The sequence below is a fragment of the Engystomops pustulosus genome, chromosome 11, assembly GCF_040894005.1.
Source record: "Engystomops pustulosus chromosome 11, aEngPut4.maternal, whole genome shotgun sequence".
Taxonomy (NCBI): Eukaryota; Metazoa; Chordata; class Amphibia; order Anura; family Leptodactylidae; genus Engystomops; species Engystomops pustulosus.
The window spans coordinates 23,860,318-23,887,109 of record NC_092421.1 but is presented as its reverse complement, the minus strand read 5'-3'; the positions used below and the strand labels follow the sequence as shown (position 1 = coordinate 23,887,109).

At 46.6% G+C, this 26,792-nt stretch overlaps 2 protein-coding genes across 4 annotated transcripts in view; one reads left to right on the top strand and one right to left on the bottom strand.

Moving 5' to 3' along the window:
* DNA2 (DNA replication helicase/nuclease 2) overlaps positions 1-7,095 on the top strand; it is a 38,003-nt gene extending 30,908 nt beyond the window's left edge. For all 3 annotated transcript variants that reach the window (XM_072129583.1, XM_072129582.1, XM_072129581.1), the window contains 7 exons: positions 1,249-1,442; positions 2,144-2,233; positions 2,326-2,527; positions 2,749-2,838; positions 3,645-3,827; positions 5,255-5,403; positions 6,426-7,095. In XM_072129583.1, the coding sequence (XP_071985684.1) occupies positions 1,249-1,442; positions 2,144-2,233; positions 2,326-2,527; positions 2,749-2,838; positions 3,645-3,827; positions 5,255-5,403; positions 6,426-6,468 (951 nt within the window). In that variant the 3' untranslated portion in view covers positions 6,469-7,095. The remainder of the gene's footprint in view (positions 1-1,248; positions 1,443-2,143; positions 2,234-2,325; positions 2,528-2,748; positions 2,839-3,644; positions 3,828-5,254; positions 5,404-6,425) is intronic.
* A 2,417-nt stretch (positions 7,096-9,512) lies between these two features.
* PKD2L1 (polycystin 2 like 1, transient receptor potential cation channel) overlaps positions 9,513-26,792 on the bottom strand; it is a 64,660-nt gene continuing 47,380 nt past the window's right edge. The window contains exon 15 of the mRNA XM_072130114.1: positions 9,513-10,129. Within this exon, the coding sequence (XP_071986215.1) occupies positions 9,950-10,129 (180 nt within the window). The 3' untranslated portion in view covers positions 9,513-9,949. The remainder of the gene's footprint in view (positions 10,130-26,792) is intronic.

Below are 26,792 nucleotides of genomic sequence, written 5' to 3'. Positions count from 1 at the left end.
GGTAATGGCGCCTCATCACGCGTCTATGACGCGTGGTGAGGCGTTAATGCGACCTCTGATAGCAATATACCCCAAATAAGCCAATGTCATATATGATCCTAGTGAAAGTAACAGTAAGGTGCTTATTATAAAGTAGAAGAGTTGCTATCACTCAAGGCACAACTCTGCAAAGGAGTTGTCAGTAGGTAACAAGGTGTCCTATACAAATCCTGTTAGGATGGCATACAGGCGGGAGGAAGGAAGGAGGACATCAGCGGGAGGTCGGACATCATTATTAGTGATTGGACATCGGTGGTACGGTTGACACATACCGGGGTCACCGTTATTTATGATATGTACATTATGTTTTTTAAATGTTTTTAAATGTATGTCTTTGGATTGGTTTGTCTTGTTGAATAATTACAATAAATATTGACGTTTTGTGTACTGAATCTACCCATTAGCTGTTTTTTTGTGCATCTCTTTTTCCTTCTATATTCATTTGTATCTATTCATTTGGATCCCAGGGCGATCACACGGGCTCAGCTTCTGATGTGATACTACGTCAAGGTGCGGGAATGGGTTAAGTCGGTGTTTTCAGAATACAAAGCTGACTTTATATACAGGCGGTCCCCTACTTAAGGACACCCGACTTACAGACAACCCATAGTTACAGACAGACCCCTCTGCCCACTGTGAACTCTGGTGAAGCTCTCTGGATGCTTTAAAATAGTCCCAGATTGCAATAATCAGCTTAAAATTGTCTGCAATGAAGCTTTATTGATAATTCTTGGTCCTATTACAGCAAAAAAATTTTAAACTCCAATTGTCACTGGGGCAAAAAAAATAAAATTGTCGGGAACTACAATGATAAAATATACAGTTTCGACTTACATACAAATTCAACTTAAGAACAAACCTACAGTCCCTATCTTGTATGTAACCCGGGGACTGCCTGTACAGTATTTTTTGGACTATAGGGCGCACCATCAATAAATGCCTGCTAAAATGTCTAGGTTCATATATAAGGTGCACCGGATTATAAGGATAAATGACCAGCAGGTGGCAGACCTGTGCACAGTGCAAGGCAGCTGTTGTCTGTAAGTACGGTTCATATATAAGGCGCACTGGACTATAAGGCGCACCTTTGATTTCTGAGAAAATCAAAGGATTTTTTGTGTGCCTTATAGTCTGAAAAATATGGTATTCAGATTCAAAGATGAATGTGCATTGTACACTGATTTTGAGTTCTTCATCCTTTCTCCCCAGCCTGTAGTTGCGACGACCTGCATGGGCGTGAATCATCCCATCTTCACCAGAAGAAGATTTGACTTCTGCATTGTAGATGAAGCATCTCAAATAAGTCAGCCAATCTGCCTCGGCCCCTTGTTCTTTGCACACAGATTTGTATTAGTTGGTGATCATCAACAACTCCCACCCCTTGTACAAAGTGCAGAAGCCAGGTAACTTCTCTACACTGTCATCATACTGCATCATTTCTGAGATCAAGAAACTTTTGATAACTTTTCTCATGACTCGAGGTATTAAACTTTTAAGTACCGTATTTTTCGGATTATAAGGCGCACCTGATTATAAGTATGAATGACCAGCAGGTGGCAGACCTGTGCACAGTTCAAGGCATCTGTTGTCTGTAAGTGCAGTCCATATATAAGGTGCACTGGACTATAAGGCGCATCTTTGATTTCTGATAAATTCCCTGGATTTTTTGTGCGCCTTATAGTCCGGAAAATACAGTATCTTGGTTAAACACAAGCACTGCACAAATTGTGGTGGTGAAAGTTGGATGTAGTTGTCGTCTCTGTGACCTTTCGATGCTCCTGTAGATGTCATAGTACAATCTGCATGAGACCCTGGTGATCCTCTTTTAAAAAAAAAATATAATAAATAATTTTACAAGGTCTAAAAAATTTTTTTCAAAAATGATGTCCCTCCGGGTGCTCTTTGGCACTGCATGTTTCCTATAAGTGATTATTGCACTTGTCATGGCTGGTGCCAGTCATTTACAGTCAATCCTCTTGCCGGAAAGTGAAGTCACAGGTGATCAGTGAGTCTCATGTCAAAGATACTGTAGCGGCTACCCCAGCTGGCCAATGCAATGGCATGATATAACAATATATCTAAATTATTTTTTTTTTTTTGGCAGGGAATTAGGAATGAGTGAAAGTTTATTCAAGAGACTGGAGAGGAACCAGGATGCAGTTGTCCAGCTCACTGTGCAATATCGTATGAATAGGTAACGGATCTGGATCTGCATTTCTGCTTTTCCAGCATTTTTTTCTGTCATTTTACTGCATCTGTGTCACATTTTCTTTTTTTTTCCTTTAGCAAAATAATGGCTTTGAGCAATACACTAGTGTATGAAGGCAGACTGGAATGTGCGTCTGAGCGTGTGTCTACCGCTGTGGTCCAGCTTCCCAACATCAAGTCTTTGCAGATGGAGCTGGAATTCAGGGAGTCTGCGGAAAATGCATGGGTTAAAGATGTGTTAGATCCAAGTAACCCAGTCTGCTTTCTAAATACCCAAGAGGTAGGTTATGTTGAAAAATTGAAGACTACCGTATACACTTGAGTATAAGCCAACCGGAGTATAAGCCGAGGCCCCTGTAGCGCGCAGCCTGCCGGCCCCCTAAAAAAAAATTATATATATATAATATAATATATATGGCGTGGTCTCTGACGACTGTTAAGACAGAAGAAAGCAGAGGAGCCGTGAGGAAGACAGAATAATTATTTTTATGTGCCTTCTAGATCCCTGCTTTGGAAACAGAAGAGAAATGTGGCATCAGCAACTGGATTGAAGCCAAACTTGTGTTTTTATTAACATCTGTCCTGTTAAAGGTTAGTTTAAAATGTACAACCTCCTGCATACAGTTTTATAGTTTGTGTACTACCTTTAGCACACGTCGTGCAATATACTAAGTTCTAAACTTTCTTCTATATATTATTGCAGATTAAACTTTTATAGACCATGAACTGCATCCGCAGAACTTTTTTGGTCTCTGTGACACATTTGATAACTGTTATAGCTGTTTATTGTTGCCTAGGGCTAAAGTACAGTAAATTGGCAACATCCAGAGGTCCGTTTGTAACTAGGGGTCGTATGTAAGTCGAGTGTTCTTAAGTAGGGGACCGCCTGTTTACTAAGTTCTAAATTTTCTTTTATATATTATTGCAGATTAAGCTTTTATAGACCATGAACTGCATCCGCAGAACTTTTTGCAAGGAGGCAAATCTCCAAACTAAGTTATGAACTAACACTATGTAACTTGATGTATAAGAAACTGTTGAAAAACAACATCTATGACAAGCCTGCTGACTGTTTCCAGTAGCAAGCAGCAGGATGTTGTATTACTGTATTATGTAAGGGGGCTCTGTGTTGCTGTTGTGTAGCAGTATTACCTCCGCCTAATTTGTATGTACCATATTTTTCAGACTATAAGGCGCACAAAAAATCCTTTTTTTTCAGAAATGAAAGGTGCGCCTTATAGTCCAGTGCGCCTTATATATGAACCGTACTTACAGACAACAGCTGCCTTGAACTGTGCACAGGTCTGCCACAGGTCAGCAGCCATTTATTGATGGTGCGCCTTATAGTCCAAAAAATACGGTAGTCTAACACACTAATTTGTATCCTCAACAACCAGGCCGGATGTAAGCCTTCGGACATTGGGATCATCGCTCCATATCGGCAGCAGCTAAAAGTGATTTCTGGCTATCTTATGAACTTGCCATGCAGCGGGGTAGAAGTTAACACTGTGGACAAATACCAGGGAAGAGATAAAAGTGTTATCATTTTGTCATTTGTGAGAAGCAATATTGATGGAAAAGTAAGTTTTTATTTCATTCTAAATTTGGGACCTTAATTTTTGTATATTTAGTTTTAATTTTAAAGAGGATCTTTCTTCAATTCCACCAACTCTGCACTGGGTGGTACAAGGTTAGGTGCGGATGTCCCTACAACGTATGATACTGATCAATCTGTGCTGGCTGTGGCATCCAATTATCTATAATACATTCTAAGAAAAGATGCCCCAGTATTTTTAATTAATCTAGCAAATGAGCTAAACAGACATAACAAGGTGACAGAACCTCTTCCGAATGTATTCAGTTAAATAAATAGTTTTACTGAATGCTCCTTTATTCTAGAATACCAGTGTATTAGTTTAAAGAATGATTCATTATTTTATACCATAAAAAATTGGTTTCTGTAGGCAGCACTGCTGTGCCACCACCGTACTTAGAGAATCTGTCATGCAAATTAACCCACCCAAAATACAGAGTTTTTATTAAAAACTATGATCAAAAAGCATTGCCCTTATCCCTAAATAGTTCATGTCCATGGCTGAAATGTAAAAAAAATAAAAAATAAAAAAAATCTGTTTATAAACTTATATGCAGCTCACCACAATCCATCACACTGACTCTTGCATAGTAAACTTTACTTGCATTGCCCTGCCTCCTTATTCCTGATTGACATATGCTGATGATCAGCTGTATCACTTGAAGCCATGTGACCAGGATGACATCATCTAAGGTCCCATATATCTGCAACATCTACCTCATGTATTTATATGATCACAGCAGCTTCCATAAAGGGTGGGGAGGAGTAGAAGTCTATAGAGGCAGCTGTGATTTCATGTGATCAGATATATGCTTGGTGCACAATTTACAAATGTAAAGGACCTGTGATAATGTCACCCTGGTCACATGAAATGCTAAGAAGAGGCATGTGACGTGGGGAGGAGTAGATGGAAGGGTCAGCCAAGTGGACAAGCTTTCTCTGATGCCAGCGAATATAAGATTAAGTTAATTTATGTGAAGAGAAACTATTTTTAGCTTAAAAAAGGGTGTCAGTTAGTTAATAGGGCTCTATGGGAACCTGTCACCGTGAAAATGTGCTGACAGGTTCTCTTTAATTCAACACAAAGTTGCAAATACAACTGTGTATGTTTCCTGTTTGCTGAACTCTGAGCTGGCACTGTATCCAATGTATGGGTCTTTATGAAAATCTATTGAGATTCTCTTAGAGATATTGCAAATCTCATTGTGGCAAAGATTTCTGATGGTCTTTGATATTATACATGAACACTTTCCCCTGGATCCATTATGGCGGCTTTCAAAACGTTGGTCATGTTTTCTGTGTAGACCAAAAGAAGGCTCCCCCTTACCTGCTGTGCTGTATCAGATATGTCTCCGAAATAAAGTGCCATTCTTGGATTTATGACTCTTCCTCTATCACACTTTCTCGGCGTAGCTCGGAGATCTTCTAAAAGATTGGAGGAGACTGAATGTAGCCCTCACACGAGCCAAACACAAGCTCATCATGATCGGCTGTTGTCCTACTCTGTGTCGCTTTGAATCCCTGGAGAAGCTGATCAGTCTACTCCGGAGTGAAGGCTTTATATCCTTTATGTGATCTCTGCTATAGGCGGCCATTGTAAGTGTACGAGGCGTAGGTTTGTGATTCTAGTAATCCAGCTTGTCATGATGAACACTATAGTGACCAGGAAACTTTTCTTACTGTACTATACATTGACTATGGCGATTTCAGATTTTAGTACCTGGTTATAGATATGAATAGAATTTATGTTCGGGTTCAGCCACCCGACCCGGATCTATTGCCGGATTGTCGGCCGAACATCTAACCTGACAAATGAACGGCCCTATCTACTAGCCATGGCTCAATTGCCGGATTGGCTTTTTGGCCTCAAATCCATCAAAACGTCTGGGTCGAGCACCCAAACACCAACATTAAGTCTGCTCGTCTCTACCTGTTTATAAGACAGGTCTTCTTTATAAGCCATGTTCTATCACAGAGGTAGGGAACCTATGGCTCGGGAGCCAGATGTGGCTCTTTTGTTGGCTGCATCTGGCTCTCAGACAGCTGTGGCTACCTATCTACTTGGGGGCATGTGCTGTGGCTACCTATGTGGTAGCCGCCGGTCTTTATAGGAACCCTGGAAGTGGACAGCGCCAATCAGCAGGGCACTGGCCCTTTAAATCTGCTAGTGTCAGCGCGCCCGCTGGCCAGCCGGGTCAGGATCTGGAAAGTGGTGGGTTGAGTGAGCTCGGAAAGGGGCGCCGCCACGGAGAGGGGCACGGGTGTGCCTGCGATCTGAGACCTAGATCACAGGGGCACCCGTGACACTTTGACTACCTATCTACTGGGGGGTAATGTGCATACAGTACGGCTCTTATGGAATAACATTTTAAAATATGTGGCGTTCGTGGCTCTCTCAGCCAGAAAGGTTCCTGACCCCTGGTCTATCACTAAGAACAAAGTGCTGAAGTTTATATGCGAATTGGCTCTTGCTCAGCATACGGATGGTAACATTTATTTAAGTTACTGCCGTCTTGGTAGTCAAGAGCTTGTACATCAGAAGTCTCCTAATTTTCGGCTTATACTCCTTAACCTCCCGGCACATTTTTAGTCTTCCTCCAGGGGCCCATGAGCACTTTCCAATGTGAAGCAAGCAGTTGGATGGATGGCTGATATCATTTCAAGACGCTGAGTGATGATTACATTTCATTTTCTATTCCAGGAGACCTTTATAATATAAGAATTATGCTGAATGTGTCAATATGGATGCTGTCTATCCTGCAGACCTATTTTATTTGTATAGTCTGTATAAGATTGCTTTTACCCATGAAACCCTTTGCAGGTGTTTGGAGAAGCACACTGTCACTCTATTCAGGGAGGTTTCGAGGACACAACCAGTGGGACCCCCAGCATTCAGACCTTGTGATAAGGAGAGAAGTATTCATTACTCATGTTGATTTTTTTGGTAATATTAGTAAGTTCCTGACCTCATTTCATTCTGAACTGTCCATTGTTTGAATACCTCTTATTTCAGTTAAAATAAGCAAGATTTGGGTTTACCTTTGCCTGCACAAAGGGCGCATAATACAGTATTGGTAAAGTGGAAGTAAAACATATTTCTAGTACAGGAAGATTACAGTCTTGTGTAAGCGTCCTACAGTAATTAAGCTACGGTCTAAACTTAATATTTAAGTTTGATTTGTGTTATTTATAGAATTTCTGATGTATTTTTAAGGTTTGTACTACAATAAAATGTTGAATGCTTCGTATTGTGATGTGACCGGGTATTTAATTACCATAAGTTGTATTAACTCCTTGGCACAACATGATATCAGGGGACGTCATGGTAGGCTTATACTTGGCATCCCGTTATGTTCCCCTCTGTCATGGAGATCGCACTGGCAAAGAAGTAGAATCTATGGGGGTCACCACAGGAGCCCTACTGTATTATTATTATTATTATTATTATTATTATTGGGCAATCAAATGATGGCTGTTTAACCCTTCAAGTCATGTTTGACCCATGTCATTTAAAGGGCTTTTCTACTGGGGAAAGGTGGCCCGAGGGCCATAGTGCAAGCCAACTGTGACCGCTAGGGGCAGGACCTAACAGTGCAAGTGGCATCCTATGAACACTGCAATACCTAAGTTTTGTATTGTATATGAATGAACTGTCGATCTCTTCTTCAAGTTCAGTAGTAGGACAAATTAAAAAATCTATCAAAAAAAAGTTTACATATGAAAAATCATTAAAAACCGTTTATATTAGAAAAATACCATATAACATAAAAATTGCCACACAGGCTACATATTTGCTGTTGCTGCACCCATAACTGCACATACAGCAAACTAAAATCACTTCTGAACCTGCAGGAATAGCACTGTAAATTGTGTTTTTTGTTTTTGTAGTTTTTGTTTTTTGTTTTTTTTTACAAAAAATATTCCAAATTTTTTTGCGCATTCAACCACACAAAAAAACAAGCTGAGAAAGTATTAAAAAAGTCACATTTCCCCTAACCAATAAAAAGTAAAACTCATCCTTCAAAAATCAAGCCATAAATCCTGTTGATGTGAAAATAAAAGCACTATGCCCCTTAGAAGATAGGGATGCAATATTTCTCTTCCAATGAGCTTTTATTCTGGGATATGTGGGATAGTGTTGTTGCTGTGCTGATAAAGAATAAAGGTAACATGTTATCTTTCTAACATGAAGCATAAAATATCGATTTCGGAGTTTTCCTTCCACCATCCTCCCTCTAGTCTTTTGACCGGGTGTCATAGCCGTCGATGGTGGGGGGGGGGGGGGGGTCGGGGACGTATAACCGGTCGCAAACTTCCCGACACGGCCAGTGCTAAACTGACGCTTATCAACACAACCATCACACACTAGGGAATTGATTTATTATGGCTTTTTCGAGTTCACTTGAAAATTTGAAAAAATATTGTTTGTGAGCTGGGGTCCCAGTGCTGGTTGGATCTTGAGAACTTTACCCCAAATGAATTGACTGATGTGTCTCCATTCACTGACAGCTTTGCTGAGCACCACACTCGACTACCTCTGTCATATCATACACAGTACAGCAGCAGAACACATATGCAAGTTAGTTTAACATTGGGCTGCATGGAAGTTTGCTAATTACTTTTCTGTGTAGATTCCACTACAGGCAGTCCCCGGGTTGCGTCGGTTTGCTCTTAAGTTGAGTTTGTTTGTAAGTCAGTAACCCCAGACAGAATTTTTTTGGTCTCTGTGACAATTGGATTGTCATAACAACCAGGATTAACAATAAAGCTTAATTACAGACACATTTGATAATTGTTACAGCTGATTATTGTAGCCTAGGGCTAAAGTACAGTAAGTTACCAACATCCAGAGGTCCGTTTGTAACTAGGGGTCGACCTTCAAAATGCTATAGCAAAACACAGCGATCCAAGCACAACTTGGGTTGAACTCAATAGTTTCACTGGTCCTGGTTTCTGCAAAATTTGTGTAAACCGGTAATGCAGGAAACTTTTTTTTGTAATATATCCTACAGAGAAAAATCCTTCTTTCTCCTCTTAATTTGGATTCTATCATACTCTCTCCTTTCTTTCTAAATCTAAAGTAAATGTTAACTCTGAAATCAATGCTGAATTTTATCTTACTAGCATAGACCTAAGTACACTAAAGTGTCTGATGTCCTAGAAGTACTTTGTGCATAGCTTCACAACGGCTATGCATTCACCCACCAGCACAGTGAGGATGGCAAATTCACAGGTATAGCCTACAGGGAGATGGACCATATAATAATGACCACATACATTCTTATTCATCATGTGGATCCACTGAAATAGTGATTTTTGCAGAGCTAGTTGAAAGGCTGCCGTAGCCGGGCGGCCGTACATTCGGTGCCATGGAGAGGAGGAGGGGTGTCCCCCTTCCCTCTTCATAGAGATGCATAGCGCATGGCATGTCCCATCTTTTTCCCATGTACGCAGCAGTATGGTGCTGCACATGTTTGGCACCGTGTCGCTCCATGTGGCCATTGCCATCTATGGGGGACTTATGTACTTCCAAATAAAGTAACTTATACTAAGCATTTTTTTAAATTAAATTGCAGTTTAATAATAGCATGCTAGAAGCAATATACAAAAATATCCATTTAGTATGTGCGTGATTCGTATATATTATTAAATTGATACTATGACAAAGTGATCAGGTGAGGCATTTATTAGAATTCTACACAGTTATGACAGTTCTACATTTTCTTAGCTCTAATTTTTCATTTTGTTAACAATATTATCTATTGCACTCATGCTTGTCAGCTATAAATAAATGTTAGCCTAATTTCTTTTCATTTTTTTCTCTAAAATGTATACAGTAGTGGTTAATAAAGTAGGCGCCACGTACAGCACTAAGTGGAGCATAGTCAGTTTAACATTTTCGTAGCCATGGATGTACAATGCAAACATAATATTTTGTACTTTATAGCTAATGTGACATATATACCTAAGCTCCAAATAGAACTATATTTAACCACAACACTGGACACAGACAGTAACTGTACATTAATTTAGGGAAAGCTTTTTTTGTTTCTAATGTAGAGGTATCAAGTATAAGTGAAAACACAGTTTTGGGAAACAATGCTGACACTAGGTGAAATTTAAGGAATTGTGTGAACCATTCATATGTGGATAGACAGTGTTACTGTTTCTGTACGATGGCTCTGTGATGTTCCTCGGTTTGTACTCGGAATCCCAGCTTTCCTTGTCTTCCTTCCGTTGGTGCCCTAGATTGCTTGGGTGGATTTCTTCCCAGCTTAACTGTTTTTCCTAAAAAAAAAAAAAAAAAAAATAAAGGGGGGGGGGGGGTGAAGACTTGTAAAGCTTCAGTTTCCCACTTCAATATTAATTACAGCCTCCCTATAGACTAAATATATACCAGTTTTTTATGTTGCCCATATAAACTGGAGATCAAAATAAAAAAAAAAACAATTTCTTAAATGTCGAGGTAATTGTGTAGTCCTATTGAATGTATTCTAACATGAGTAAAATACCATTATTTTAAGCTTATTTCTGAAATTTTATATATTCTAAAGCACAGAATAAAAAAAAGTATATTAGATCATTGGAAAACAACACTCGTCAAAATGAGAGAACACCTTCAGATACCTGCAAGTTACTACTGTTAATCTGTCACCTGTTCCGAATTCCGTTATCTGACAAACCCTATTGAAGTGGCGCCTAACTTTACAGTTTTCACTGACTGATACCCTCCGACAGAAGGTTGTCAAGATGAAGGTGACCCTATCAGCCATAGCAAGAGAAGTTGGTCATTCCTACTCTGTGATTTCTAGAATATTGCATCTTTACAACGTCACAAAGTCCTCCAAGAAGGCTGGTCGTCTTCAGAAGACAAATGTAAGAGAGGGCAGAATAATGCAGAGAATCTCCATGTGAATTTGTTTCAATATATAAGCCGGAGTTGCTTGCCAGTTCATCACTGAACAGGGTAAGGATATGTCACAACCTGGTCTTCACCAGAGCCCGCCGCAAAGCAGGATGGACTTGCTGCGGCAGGGTACCACCAGGTCGTTCTACAGGTGCGACTAGCCTGCAGTGGCAGCGGAGGTCGAGGTACTTTAACGGGAGACAGTCTCATAGTCGGGTCCAGCACTGAGAGGCTGGAGAAATCTCTGCAGGAGATCATTTTCCAGGATATTGTCCGCGTGCTCCCAAGATCTCCTCTGGCCCGTACCCCTTCATATCAAGGATCTCTTTTGCCTCAGATGTCGGTGGAGTCAGCCGCAGGAGGAGGTACCTGCCGGGAGAAGCGGTTTAGGATGACAGGCTTGAGCAGGGAGACATAGAAGGAGTTCGGGATGTGCATGGTGGAAGGAAGGCGCAGCTTGTAGAACACCAGATTGATGCGACTCAGCACCTCAAAAGGACCCAGGAATCTTCAGCCAGATGTACCTGGAGGACAACCAGACCTTGTCACCAGGAGAGAAGACAGGAGGAGGCATGCGTCTTTTGTCAGCCTGGAGCTTGGTTTGAGGAGAAGAAGCCTGTAACAAGGAAAGGCGAGTCTGCTCCCAAATGGACTTCAGATCTCTTACCAACTCCTCAACAGCAGGGAAGTCCGAGGAAACAGGCAGAGGAACAGGAGGGCGTGGATGCAGTCCATAATTGATAAAAAAAATGGAGCAGAGCCTGCAGATGCTGAATCCAAGGAGTTATAAGAAAACTGGTTACAGAGAGATCGTCAGAACTTAGACACAAACTGAACCCCTTCATCAGAGACTGTGTTGAGGAAGACCATGCAGCCGGAAGATATGTTGAAAGAACGAGCCGGCAAGATGTGTAGCAGACGGAAGACCTGGAAAGGGAACAAAATGAGACCTCTTTGAAAACCGGTCCGTCACCACCCAGATGACGGTATTGCCAGAGGAAGATGGAAGGTCTGTGACAAAGTCCATAGCCACGGCGACTGGTTATCAGTAAAGGAAGCAAGAGACCAGCCGGTTTCAGGCGGGAAGGCTCATTACGGAAATAGGAGGTGCAGGATCCCACAAAGTCTTTGACCAAGTCGGGCCTCCAGTAGTATCGGGAGATGAGGGCCACGGAGTGTTGCACCCCAGGGTGTCCAGTCAGGCGTGAAGAATGTCCCCAAAAAAAACGGGGCGTGGCCTGATGCCGGACTGAGAAGGACGTGCGCCGCGGAGCTCCCGGGACCCGACACCCCATCTCCCTCCTAAGGCAGCCATCCCTCACTTGTGCCCGTTCCCCTCCGCCCCGGGGTGCCCCACACACCTGCCACTGTCCTCCGGTGCCGTTTTGGAGGCGGCTACGGACACCGCGCCGCTCCTCCGTGCTCCCCCGCGGCCGACCACGTGACCCGCGCGGCGGCCCGCTCCTAGCCGCCCGGTGCAGCGGTAAACCGATCGCCGGGGACATTTTCCTGCACCTTGCCGCCTGGACATCGCTCCCACCGCCGAGGGCACTGTGACAGCGCTCCAGCCAGCACTGCATCCTGCTGGAGGCGCCATCCTGTGGACTCCCCTGCGCTGCCTGAGGCCTAGGCGCGCAGGGTTAACCCTGTCACTGCTGGACTGATCCAGGACCAGGTAGGGAAGTAATTCCCCTGCTGCTGCCCACCTCTGCCCTGGGGACCCCAAGCTATACAGCCCAGCACTGAGTCCTCCATATTCCCAGAGATCCCCTGTTCCTGGGTTCTGTTTTATATTAACCCTTGCAGTCCTGCTGCAATACTCCACGCGGGTTTGGACTGTATCTCTGCTAACTACTGGACGCTAGGCTTCCTGATTGTTTATCACTGGCCCCCCCCTGCCCAGACGCCATGGGTAATCGGAGGAAGACGGCTAAAATGCTCAAAGCAGCGTCCGGGGTGTCTGCACCTCCTTCGGATGATGAATCCGTCCATGGGGATCCTCCATTCCAGTCCCTGGAACCCCTGGATGCGCAGGAATGCTCCACATCACAAGCCGTTCTGGAGCAGATACAGTCAAACGCTGCCAAAAAGTTAGGGAGATTCTCCCGCACACAGCCTTGCTCTCCTCAGGGGTCCCCAAACTCCTCTCCCTCCCTCTTTGAAGGCTCCCAGAGCCCGCCACAGCTTGTAAGCTATGAAGAGGGTGCTGATCCGTCTGACGCGGCCACGGAGTTGGATCGGAAATTTGCAGAGGTGCTGGCGGCCATTAACGGATGCCAATCCAAACTGGTCACCAAGGTGGATGAGCTGCGACAGGACTTTGTTCTATTACGACATGATGTCCACAAAGCCAAAGAGCGAATCACCGAAACTGAACGCAGAATATCTGAGGTGGAGGATGTCCAGAGGCCTATGCCGACACAGATCAGAGAGCTTCAGCGCCAAATGTCTGCATCCATCGACAGAGCTGATGACCTCGAAAACCGCCTGCGACGGAACAACGTCAGAGTGGTTGGTCTCCCCGAAAAAGTGGAAGGGTCTGACCCTGTATCCTTTTTTGAAAATTGGCTCAAAAATATGCTTCCTGCAGATACCTTCTCCCCGTTCTTCACAGTGGAAAGGGCCCATCGCGTGCCATCCCGCCCTGGCCCCCCAGGGGGCAATCCGAGACCCTTCCTGGCCCGGCTGCTGCACTTTAGGGACAGGGACTCTATCCTCAGGGCTGTCCGTACCAAGGGAGAAATTCTCTATGCCAACAGCAGAGTGTCCTTCTACCCTGATTTCTCTGCATCCGTCAGGAAACAGCGAGCACAATTCACCGAGGTCCGTGCCCGTCTCCGTGACAAGGGGTATAAATACTCCATGATGTACCCTTCCAAGCTCCGAATTGTGGACGGCCAGAAGACTCGTTTCTTCACCTGCCCAACCGAAGCACTTCACTGGGCTGACGCAGCCCCTCGGGCTCCTGCTGGAAGGCCCGCACCTCCTGAGTGACTGGACTCACATATCCTTTTATCTGATGTGCTATGACAATGCTGGACTTAGTCCTGAATAGTTATCTAGGGGTCCCAAATCACTGTTACAGTTTTCTAATATTTGTTTACACATTACGTGCCTCACAAATGTACCCTGTGATTGATTTGTGTTCTCTGTTTGGTCATATCGACCAGTGCGCCACATATGGCACTTCATTCTTTCCCTATTCCCCCCCCTCCTCCTCTCCCCTCCCCCTTCCCCCTCCCCTCCCCCTTCCCCCATCCCCTATCTCCTCTTTGGTTTTCTCTAAATATGGCTGCCTAATAACCTCCTGATCATATATACATTAAGGGTTGAAGGTCCCGGGACAAATGGTGTAGGTTTGTCTTGAGTTAGGGACCACTGTTCTACTCTTTGATTGTTATTGGGTATAGGTCTACACTACTGCTGTTAGGGTGTTAGACAGGGGGTTTGTATTCTTGGGATTGTTAGTTCAGTTCTGTTATATTTGTTATGCTCACTGTTGTCTGTCTGTCTATGTCTCTGTGGTATGAAAGGATGAATGCTTGGTTGCTCACGTCTCCTTCCCCACACCCCTTTCCCTTCCGCTAAGATGTCTTCACTTAAGGTAATGAGCTGGAATGTGAGGGGACTTAATTCTAAATTCAAGAGGGCTCTGATGTTAGATGTCATTAAGCGTCAAGCCCCTCACATTGTATGTATCCAAGAGACACACCTTACGGGTCAGAAGGTCCTCTCCCTGAAGCGGGCCTGGGTGGCTAGAGGTTATCATTCCTCCTACTCTGTCTACGCCAGGGGAGTATCCATACTCATATCCAAAGCGCTTCCCATAGAGGTCATACAGGTAGCGCCGGATCACTTTGGCCGTTATGTGATCGTACATTGTGCCTTGTGGGGCTTTACCTTTACTATAGCGTCTATTTATGTCCCCCCTCCCTTTGATCCAGCTGTATTGCACCTAATATCCAGTAAGCTGGCTGCTATGCCTCCAAGTCCGATACTCTGCATTGGTGACTTCAATGCAGTCCCTAATCCCTCCTTAGATCGTACAAGTGGTCTGGACACAGGCTCGGTCCGTCTGAACGAGTGGCTCACTTCTCTAGACCTCGCCGATGTTTGGCGTAGTAAACACCCTCAAGAGAGAGAATATTCATTCTATTCCTCTGTGCACAGGAGCTTCTCTCGGATTGATCTGGCCTTTGTCTCCCCTGATATGTTGCCGCACGTTGACCAGGTATCCTATTGCCCACGCAGTGCATCAGACCACTCCGCCTTGCTCATTAGTCTCCTTATAGGCCCCCCCAGCGACTCCCGCGTATGGCGCCTGCACCCGGCCTGGCTCCAATCCCCAGCGGTCCTGAGTACTGTCAGGGCTGCGCACAGCGAGTTCTGGGATGTACACTCAACCCATCCTGATCCTCTCCTAGTCTGGGACTCGTACAAGTCCTCGGTGCGGGGAGCATTCATGTCAGGTGTAGCTGGCCATAGAAAGTCTCTAAACGCGCAGGAGGAGAGGCTGACCGCTGCACTGGTAAATGCAGAAAAGGAGTATCTAGAGAAACCTACTCCGGGGAATAAAAAGACTTGGGCTCAGGCGCAGAGGAACCATCTAGCTGTAGTGAAGGAGCGCACCAGTAAGCGCCTGCTAGCCAGGGAAGCGTCCATCTTTGAATTCGGAGATAAAAATGGGAAGCTGCTTGCGTATTTATCGCGGGCTGAACGTCCTTGTGCTTCCGTTCCCTCTATCCTTAACAGTAGTGGAACCCTGATCACAGAACCCCGGGCCATAAACATGGTATTTCATGAATTCTATTCCTCTCTTTACAGCTCCAGATTGTCCGCCTCTTCCGTCGAGATTTCCAGATTCCTTGACAGTCTTCCACTTTGGAGACTCACATCGGCACAGTCATCGGAGCTTGATGCTCCGCTCTCGGCGGAGGAGGTGGAACTGGCCATCCAATCGTTGCCCCTCGGCAAGACACCTGGACTTGATGGGCTGGGAGGTGAGTGGTATAGGGATAACTGTGAGACCCTGGTCCCTCATCTACTTAGCCTGTACTCCGATGCGCTCGACAGTGGTTCCCTCCCTGACTCCATGCGAGAGGCCCTTATTGTAGTTCTTCCTAAGCCTGGCAAGGATCCCCTGCTTCCCGACTCGTACCGCCCAATTTCCCTCCTAAACTCAGATGTTAAAATCCTAGCAAAAATTCTGGCAACAAGGCTTAATAAAGTGATATTATCCTTGGTTCACCCGGACCAGACAGGCTTTATGCCTGGGAGGGGAACTGACATAAATATACAAAGACTACACCTGAATGTAGCAGAGGCAGAGCGGTCTCCAGACCCTGGGTTTATCTTATCCTTAGACAATTGTAAGGCGTTTGACTCTGTGGAATGGGCATATCTGTGGACCCTTTTGCCTAGAATGGGTCTTGGCCCTCGATTTACAGCATTAGTTAAACTACTGTATAATGATCCCAAGGCTAGGGTACGGACCAACCTTAACATCTCACCTACTCTCCCTATGGCCAGGGGCACTAGGCAGGGCTGCCCGCTATCTCCCCTCCTCTTCGCACTTGCCATTGAGCCCCTTGCTGTGGCGATCCGTCACTCTGATAGCATTAAGGGTATTACTAGAGGTCCTATCATTGAAAAGGTATCTCTCTACGCTGATGATACACTTGTATACCTTGGAGACGTGGGCCCCTCTCTGGAATCCCTTCTGTCCCTGATAGAACGCTACGGGGGGTTCTCAGGTCTCCGGGTTAACTGGGACAAATCGGTCCTTTTCCCCTTATCTGATGTAGGGGTACACTCCCTCCCCGTCCCAGTCCAGGTGGTGTCCACCTTTAAATATCTGGGAGTTCAGGTGTCACGCAGGGTCCAGGCATATACGGAGTTAAACATTACACCCTTGATAACTGCAACGGAATCACGCCTAAAAGCCTGGTCCACTCTCCCCCTGTCTTTGTACGGGCGTATTAACATATTTAAAATGATTTTTCTCCCAAAATTTCTATACCTTTTCCATGCCTGTCCTATACTCCTTCCTAAGAGTTTGTTTAAACGCTTAGACGGCATTCTCAGGTCCTTTTACTGGCAGAGTAGTGCCCCGCGGTTCAGTTTAGCGCTGCTTCAGGCTCCCAAGTCTAGGGGTGGACTGGCTGCCCCGGATCTGTATCTTTATTACCTGGCTTCCCAGCTTGTATATGCCCAGTGGTGGATAGATATAGACATGGGTAATGCAGCTACTGCACTGGCTGGTGCCCTGGTAGGTTCCTACGAGGCCCTTACAAACCTGCTGTACAGGTATAAGTCCCCATCTGATACCCCACTTCCCCTACGTACGGTAGCGGTGTGCTGGCGTAGGGCACAATCCCTGGTAGAGCCGAGCAGCTCTCCCCCCCTCTCGCCCAGGACCCCATTGTGGCTCAATCCGTGGCTCTCTCACTTCCTCTCCCTCCCGGGCTGGACAATGTGGGGGGCGGCGGGGGTGAAATTTGTAGGTCAGCTCTTATCCCCGGAAGCAGAATTACTCAGCTTTAACGAGATAAGGGAGAGACATACTGTACCCAATACGGCTAGCTTCCATTACACGCAACTGCGGCACGCATTCAAAGCCCAATTCGGCTCCTTCAGCCTGACAGTGAAATTCTCCAAACTAGAGACTCTGATGAGTACCCCGGACCTCCCTAAGCCACTCACTCAGTGCTATGCTCTCCTACAAGAGCAAAAGTCCAGACCGTTTGATAGAGCCTGTGAACGCTGGAGACAGGATATCCCTGACCTGTCAGATGATGACTGGAGGGAGGTCGAACTGTCCTACTTCACATCTGTAGTGAGTGCGAGGGACTTCCTGATCCAATCTAAATTCCTCCATCGAGTATACTTCACCCCTGCTAGACTATTCCGCATGGGAGCAATGCCCAATGATCTTTGCTTTCGCTGTCAGGCTGAAGTCGGATCCTTCCTGCATTGTGTCTGGTCCTGCCCTAGGGTCCATGTCTTCTGGTCCGAAGTGCTGGAATTCCTAAATATACACTTTGATTTCCCACGCTTGATGTCTCCCTCTGTGTGTCTCCTCGGCATCATAAATGAAGTTGTCAATGGCCACTATGACAAAATTTTCTTTAGGTTTGTCTTATACTATGCCCGAAAAGTGGTGGTGATGACCTGGAAGGACCAGGAGCCCCCTCCATTAAAAAGATGGATACTACTTATTAACAGCGTCATTCCCCACTACCGGTCCCTGTATACCAACAGGAAGTGTCCCCAGAAGTTTGATCGCATCTGGTCCAGATGGTGCGCGACTCCCCATACAGCCTTATAATCACATGTGACATATACTCCTCTCCATGATGAAGGAGACTGAGCGTGCTGGTATGTGTGTGTGTGTGTGTGACTGATTGTCTATGTGTCAATAGTTGTTTGTGTTGTATCAAGATGTCTGGCTGTAGTATCCTGCTGTTATCTATTGTGTAATATCCCTCAGGTAGTTTTGTAACACAGCAAGAACCTGATTGTTACCATGGCTGTTGTATAATAATCCTGTAATGGGGGGAAGGAAATATGTGGCAGACAATCTTGTTTTCTGGTTTTGTTTATTGTAATTGTATAAAATTTCAAAAATTGCAAAAATAAATACTTTTAAAAAAAAGAATGTCCCCAAAACAAAATCCTCTTCAGCAGTGCAGGTCGGACATATGTCTTGCCAGGGGGAAGCTGTTGAAGATCCACCGGAGCGGCAACAACCAATTGTTCCGGAGAGATAACACGCTGAGGTACCCGCTCTTCTCCAACGACATTGGAGGCGCGAGAAAGGGAATCCACTTTGATATTCTTCTCCACAGGTCAAAAGTGGATTAACAGGTTGAAGCGTGAGAAGAAGAGTGATCAATGGGCTTTCCTGGGATTAAGACGTTGAGGTCTGGAGATACAAGAGATACAAGAGGCTCGTCACGGAGGAGGCCAAGATGGGTACTGGCCGAGATGCCACCATACAGCGGGACTGATGCTCTGGACCCCAACTGCAGCCACGGAAGGCCCAGCAGTAGAGATTAGGTAGAGCGTGGCAGCACGTAGAAGGACAAGTCTCTCCTTATGCAGAGCATCGACTTACAGGGAAATTGGCTCAGTGCGGCACTGGATCGGAGAGGATGTGTCCGCTGGCTGAGGAGATGACTAGAGGCTTCTCGAGAAGAACCACAGGGATGGGGAGACCAAAGTGGCATCCACAAAGTTCCCTGCAGAACCGGAGTCCAAGAAAGCAGATATCTAGATCTGGGTGCAGGTGCCAACGCTGAGGAGCACAGGGATAGTCAGGCGTGGAGAAGCTTTGCTCACACCTAGGGACGCTTTTCCCAAGAACCCTAGGTGCTGGCGTTTCCCGGAATTTGGGGGCGAATAGGACAAGTCCAAATTAAGTGCTCTGCGCTGGTACAATAGAGGCAGAGGTTCTCCTGACGTCGTCTGAAACGCTCTTGGAGGGAGAGTCTGGTTCTGTCCACCTGCATAGGTTACTCTGCAGATGATACAGGTGGAGGCTGGAGCGGCTTTTGGAAAGCAGGTTCCAAGTGAGGAAAACTTCTAACCCGGGCTTCTGAGTGCTTGAAACGTAATTCCTCAGTGCACTCTATAAACCGCACGTCAATCCGAGTGGTCTCATCACACGGGCCACTCGGATTGACGTGCGGTTTAAGGAATGCGCTGAGGAATTACGTAGATGGCAGGTCACAAGCAGCCAAAGAGTCTTTGACTTGAGCAGAGATCTTTTTTAACGGTGATGATCAGGGCAGCATCGTTCCAGGAAAGTTCAGAGGCCAGGGTGCGGAACTGAACTGCATACTCTCCCAAGACGAGTCGCCTTGACGCAGGTTCAGCAATGCAGTCTCAGCAGAGGAGGCTTGTGCTGGTTCCTCAAATACGGACTGAAATTCCGCCAGGAATGCTGTGTGAGTACCTGTGACCGGATCACCTCTGTCCCATAGAGGATTAGTCCCATAGAGGATTAGCCCAGGCCAGGGCCTTCCCAGAAAGGAGGCTGATGATGAATGCCACCTTGGACCGACCGCTCAGTGACGAACTGAGGCGGCATGAGTTCTATGTGCAGGGAGCTCTGGGTAATGAAACCCCTGCACAGCTTGGGGGCCTCATCATACTTCGTAGGCATGGAGAATCCAAGCATGGGTTCTGCGGCAGGCGGGCTAACCGGAGTAGCAGGAGGAGCTGCAGGAGCTTAACTCTGTGGCGGAGTTGCCATCAATTGCTGCAACATGGTAGTGACTTGTCCAAGTTGCTGACCTTGAACAGCAATCTGCTGAGACTGTTGAGCCACGACAGTGGCAAGATTAGCCAGGTCAGGTTGCAGAACCTTGGCGGGATCCATGGCTGGATCTTAGTACCAGGATGGGAGGTAGTGGATCCTCTGAACGACCGTGGATGATGACACAAGCCGACACTTGGGACTGGAATCTAAGTGGCACCTGGTCTTCACCAGAGCCCGCCGCAAAGTCGGATAGTCTTGCTGTGGCGTGGTACCGCTACATTAGTTCCACAGGCGTGACTTGTCCGCGGTGGAAGCCAGAGTCAAGGTACAGGAATGGCCGGCAATCCCGTAGTCAGGCAGGAGGTCAGCACGGGATCAGAGTTTGGTACGTAGCAATAGGTCAAGGCAGGCAGCGGAGGAGCGTAGTCAGGAATGGAACCAGGGTCACAACTGGAAATCACAATAATAGCACAGGGCATCAGACAAAGCTTTCTATAAGGCACAAATAATGAAGATCCGGCAGGGTGTGATGGGAGAGGCAGGTTGAAATAGCCTTCTGGGATATGGGCAGCTCCAATTAACAGTGCACTGGCCCTTTAAAGCCGGCGCGAATGCCCTAGGAAACGGGGACGCGGGCGCACGGGCTGAGGACGGGTATCCGGAGTGGGGGCAAGTGAGAAGCGCAGATGCCGCTCCTGTGGGCAGCGAGGGGCATGAGTGAGCCTGTGACCCAGGATACTCAGATATAATAATTGTTTACCCTCAACTCATCAACAAATAATTTATTTTGTACTTTTATACTTTAATTTTTCAATATACTTTCTGTTTTAATTCCTTACAGTTTTCTAGATCTCTGCTTGCTTTCGTTCTGTAGAAAGCTTCAATGTTTACTACAACAGGATAGAAAACTGTCCATGGCCTTGTAAAGGACATGCAGGTGCATGAGCCGTTATTACAGAGTAATCAGAGTTGTGTGATAATAATGAGCCACTCATCTCCATCACATGACCATCAAAAGATTTCTCTCCACTGGAAGTAGACTTCAAGGCTATCTATAGAATGACAGCAAGCAGAGATCTAGAAAACCATGAGGAATTGATACAGAAAGTATAATGGAAAGTTGGATAACTATTCCTTACATAACAAATATTTGTTGAAAGTGGACAACTCCTTTTCAGTGAAAAATGTTTTGGGAGTGGCGAAATTAATTTTATTTTCATAAATTACTCTTTTTTTCACATATTGTAGAATTTGATCCTTCTAGATGCTCCTGGGTTGATTGGATGACCGGCCATAACTATTTTATTACCGTAACTATTATTATTATTATATTACCCTACTATTATTGGGACCATTTGTTGGCAGTACCAGGAAGCTAACTGACTGTACTGTAGGGGCAGAGTAAGTAGCTCTTATCCCACTCTGACCCTCCAGAGATAAGCTGGAAAAAAAACTTTTTATTGTATGAAGTTAAAGTAACTGTAAAAGCCGTGTGGTTCTTGGCAACCTTAATGCATTACGTGGGAAATGCGTCATTATTAAAGGAAATCAACCACTGAGAAAAAAAAAAAAAAAAAAAACCTACAAGTACTCACTAGAGATGAGCGAACATACTCGTCCGAGCTTGATGCTCGTTCGAGCATTAGCGTACTCGAAACTGCTCGTTGCTCGGACGAATACTTCGCCCGCTTGAGAAAATGGCAGCTCCCGCCGTTTTGCTTTTTGGCGGCCAGAAACAGAGCCAATCACAAGCCAGGAGACTCTGCACTCCACCCAGCATGACGTGGTACCCTTACACGTCGATAGCAGTGGTTGGCTGGCCAGATCAGGTGACCCTGGAATAGACTAGCCCCTGCCTGCGCTGCTCGGATCATTCTGTGTCTGGATGCCGCTAGGGAGAGAGCTGCTGCTGGTCCGGGAAAGCGTTAGGGTGTTCTATTAGAATAGTGTTAGGCAGGAGTGATTCTACAAGTACCCAACAGCCCTTCTTAGGGCTACAATAACGTTATACTTTTTTTTTTTTTTGTTTGCTTGTGGCTGGGCTTGCTGGCACTAGTAGTGCAGCTAGTACCATATTGTGAGGAATTTGCAGGGGAACTTGCTACCGTTGTGTTTAGCTCTTAGTGACACACATATCCACCTCAAACACCAAAGTGGGAAAATTTATTAGGGGTTTGATTTCAATTAGGCACAGTCTGGCAGTTTCTTTTTATTTTACGTTTATTTTTTCATAACTCAGCGTCATCTCATCAGTGTGCTTTCATACTTGGCTAGAAAATAGCCAAAGGAGAATCCAAACGGCTTACTTACGCCTACAATAGCGTTATATATATTTTATTTCTGGTTGATCTGCTGGTGGCTGTCCTTGCTGCAGTGCATATACTAGCCAATTGTGAGGAATTTGGAGTGAGACTTGCAACCGCTGTGTTTAGCGCTTAGTGACGCACATATCCATCGCAAAGACCGAAGTGGGAAAATTTATTAGGGGTTGGATTTCAATTGGGCACAGTCTGCCATTTCCTTTTTATTTTACGTTTATTTTTTCATAACTCAGCGTCATCTCATCTGGCATAGCAGTGTGCTTTCATACTTGGCTAGAAAATAGCCATAGCAATAGGATAGCATTGTTTGGTTTTAAAAACTAAAAAACACAAAAAAACACAAAAAAAAGTTAAAAACAAAATTATGTAATAGTTATATAACTTTCATTTTCAAAATGTTTAACCCGAGGGCTAGGGGTAGAGGACGGGGACGTGGGCGTCCAACTACTGCAGGGGTCAGAGGCCGTGGTCGTGGGTGGGGTGAGACACCACCTGCTGATGAGGGAGCAGGGGAACGCCGCAGAGCTACACTCCCTAGGTTCATGTCTGAAGTTACTGGGACTCGTGGTAGAGCACTGTTGTGGCCAGAACAGTGCGAACAGGTGATGTCGTGGATTGCCGACAATGCTTCGAGCAATTTGTCCACCAGTCAGTCTTCCACGCAGTCCACCCATGTCACCGAAATCGGCACTCCTCCAGCTCCTGCACCTCAGCCTCCTCCCCCCCAGTCTGCCCCCTCCCATGAAAATTTGGCATTTGAACCGGCATACTCTGAGGAACTTTTTTCTGGACCCTTCCCACAGTCACAAACCACTTGTCCGGTTGCTGCTGAGCAATTTTCCGATGCCCAGGTTTTCCACCAGTCGCAGTCTGTGGGTGATGGTGACCTTCTTGACGTAGTGGAAGAAGTGTGTAAAGAGGTGTCCGACAATGAGGAGACACGGTTGTCAGACAGTGGTGAAGTTGTTGTCAGGGTAGGAAGTCCGAGGGGGGAGCAGACTGAGGGATCGGAGGATGATGAGGTGACAGACCCAAGCTGGGTTGAGAGGCCGGGTGAACACAGTGCTTCTGAGACGGAGGAGAGTCCTCGACCAGAACAGGTTGGAAGAGGCAGTGGTGGGGCCAGACGGAGAGGCAGGGCCAGAGCAGGTGCATCAGCGCCAAATGTGTCACGTAGTGAAGCTCCCGTGGCGAGGGCTCCCGCGGCGAGGGCTAGATTTTCAGAAGTCTGGAGGTTCTTTAAGGAAACACCGGATGACCGACGGACTGTGATGTGCAACCTTTGCCAAACCAGGATCAGCAGGGGTTCCACCACTACTAGCTTAACTACCACCAGTATGCGCAGGCATATGAATGCTAAACACCCCACTCAGTGGCACCAAGCCCGTTCACCTCCGGCCGTGCACACCACTGCTCCTTCCCCTGTGTCAGCTGATAGTCAGCCCCCTGCCCAGGACCCTGGCACAAAAACCCCATCGTCGCCTCCACAGCATCCACCAGCGTTCAGCTCTCCATACCCCAGACGCTGGAGCGGAAGCGGAAATATAGTGCAACCCACCCGCACGCCCAAGCCCTTAATGTCCACATCTCCAGATTGCTTAGCCTGGAGATGCTGCCCTATAGGCTAGTAGAGACCAAGGCCTTTCGCAACCTCATGGCGGCGGCCGCCCCTCGGTATTCGGTCCCCAGCCGCCACTACTTTTCCCGATGTGCCGTCCCAGCCCTGCACCAGCACGTGTCAGACAACATCATCCGTGCCCTGACCAACGCCGTTTCTGACAAGGTCCACCTGACCACGGACACGTGGACGAGTGCTGCCGGGCAGGGCCACTATATATCGCTGACGGCACATTGGGTTAACTTGGTGGAGGCTGGGACCGAGTCTGACCCTGCGGCTGGTCATATACTGCCGACGCCGAGGATTGCGGGGCCTACCTCGGTCCAGGTCTTTCAGGCCTACTATGCCTCCTCCTCCTCCCACCCCTCCTCCACCTCCTCCGAACTACCATCCGTGGGCATGGCGCCATCAGTCGGTAGCTCTAGGCACAGCAGCAGTGCCGTCGCTAAGCGACAGCAGGCGGTGCTCAAACTGCTGAGCCTAGGCGATAAAAGGCACACCGCCCAAGAGCTATTACAGGGCATCACGGCGCAGACTGATCTGTGGCTGGCACCGCTGAACCTGAAGCCAGGCATGGTTGTGTGTGACAACGGCCGTAACCTGGTGGCGGCTCTGCAACTCGGCAGACTGACACATGTGCCATGCCTGGCCCATGTGTTAAATCTGATAGTTCAGCGTTTCCTCAAGACATACCCCAATCTGTCTGATTTGCTCACGAAGGTGCGCCGCATCTGTGCGCATTTCAGGAAGTCCAGCACAGATGCTGCCACTCTCAGGGCAGCGCAGCGCCGCCTCCAACTGCCCGCTCACCGACTGTTGTGCGACGTGCCCACGAGGTGGAATTCAACATTAACCATGTTATCCAGAGTTTACCAGCAGCGCAGAGCGATTGTAGACTGCCAGATGTCAACTTCCACCAGAACTGGTAGTCAGGTCAGTCAGCTTCCTCAAGTCTACAATGAGGAGTGGACGTGGATGTCTGATATCTGTCAGGTGCTGAGTAACTTTGAGGAGTCAACACAGATGGTCAGTGGCGATGCCGCCATCATCAGCCTCACCATCCCGCTGCTTGGCCTGTTGAAAAACTCTCTGATCAGCATGAAGTCGGAAGCTTTGCGCTCGTCACAAGAGACAGGGGAAGAAGATTCCCTTGTTGATAGCCAAAGCACCCTTAGGTCTGTTTCTCAGCGCATATCGGAGGAGGTGGAGGAGGAAGAGGAGGAGAATGTTGACGAGACACAAGAGGGGACCATTGTTGAGTCCTTCACTGTTCAGCGTGTATGGGCAGAAGAAGAGGAGTTGGAGGAGGAGGAAATGGACAGTCAGGCCAGTGAGGGGAGTGAATTCTTACGCGTTGGTACTCTGGCGCATATGGCAGATTTCATGCTAGGCTGCCTATCCCGTGACCCTCGCGTTCAAAGAATTTATTCCAGCACCGATTACTGGGTATTCACTCTCCTGGACCCACGGTACAAGCAAAATCTTTCCACTCTCATCCCTGGAGAGGAAAGGAGTGTGAGAATGCATGAATACCAGCAGGCCCTGGTGCACAAGCTGAAACAGTATTTCCCTTCTGACAGCGCTAGCGGCAGAGTGCGTAGTTCTGCGGGACAAGTAGCGAGGGAGAGTAGGCGAGCAGGCAGCTTGTCCAGCACTGGCAAGGGTACGCTTTACAAGGCTTTTGCCAGCTTTATGTCACCCCAGCAAGACACTGTCACCTGTCCCCAGTCTCGGCAGAGTAGGGCTGATCTTTACAGAAAGATGGTGAGGGAGTACGTAGCTGACCATACCATCGTCCTAAATGATCACACAGCTCCCTACAACTACTGGGTTTCAAAGCTGGACATGTGGCATGAACTGGCGCTGTACGCCTTGGAGGTTCTTGCCTGCCCTGCCGCTAGCGTGTTGTCCGAGCGCGTTTTCAGTGCAGCTGGTGGCATCATCACCGATAAGCGTACACGCCTGTCGACTGACAGCGCTGACAGGCTGACGCTTATTAAGATGAATAAAGCCTGGATTTCTCATAATTTCCAATCTCCACCAGGTGAAGGAAGCTCAACCTGAATAATTTATCCACTCCTCCTCCTCATTTTCCTCCTTCTCCTCCTCTTTGTACACTAAAGCAGAGGAAACTGGCTATTTTTTGACAGGGCCCACTGGCTCTAGCTATAGTACTTTATGCATTTAATTTTTCTGGAGGGCCACCGACCCGGTCCTCTGTTTTAAACAATTTTTGGGACTGCCACATACAGGCACTCAATCTATTCAATTTTTCTGGAGGGCCACCTACCTGCTCCTCTGGTTTGAAAACTTGTTTGGACTGCCACATACAGGCACTCAATCTATTTAATTTTTCTGGAGGGCCACCTACCTGCTCCTCTGGTTTGAAAACTTTTTTGGACTGCCACATACAGGCACTCAATCTATTTCATTTTTCTGGAGGGCCACCTACCTGCTCCTCTGGTTTGAAAACTTTTTTGGACTGCCACATACAGGCACTCAATCTATTCAATTTTTCTGGAGGGCCACCTACCTGCTCCTCTGGTTTGAAAACTTTTTTGGACTGCCACATACAGGCACTCAATCTATTTCATTTTTCTGGAGGGCCACCTACCTGCTCCTCTGGTTTGAAAACTTTTTTGGACTGCCACATACAGGCACTATCCAAATTAAATTGTCTCCATAGCAGCCTCCACACGTTGTCTCCATTGCTACCTCCAAAAGTCGTCCATATAGCTGCCTCCATACATCGTCCCCTTATCAAACGAGGTGTGTCAGGCAAAAATTTGGGTTGTTTTCATGGATTCCACATCAAAGTTGTTAACTTTGTCGCCACCCTGCTG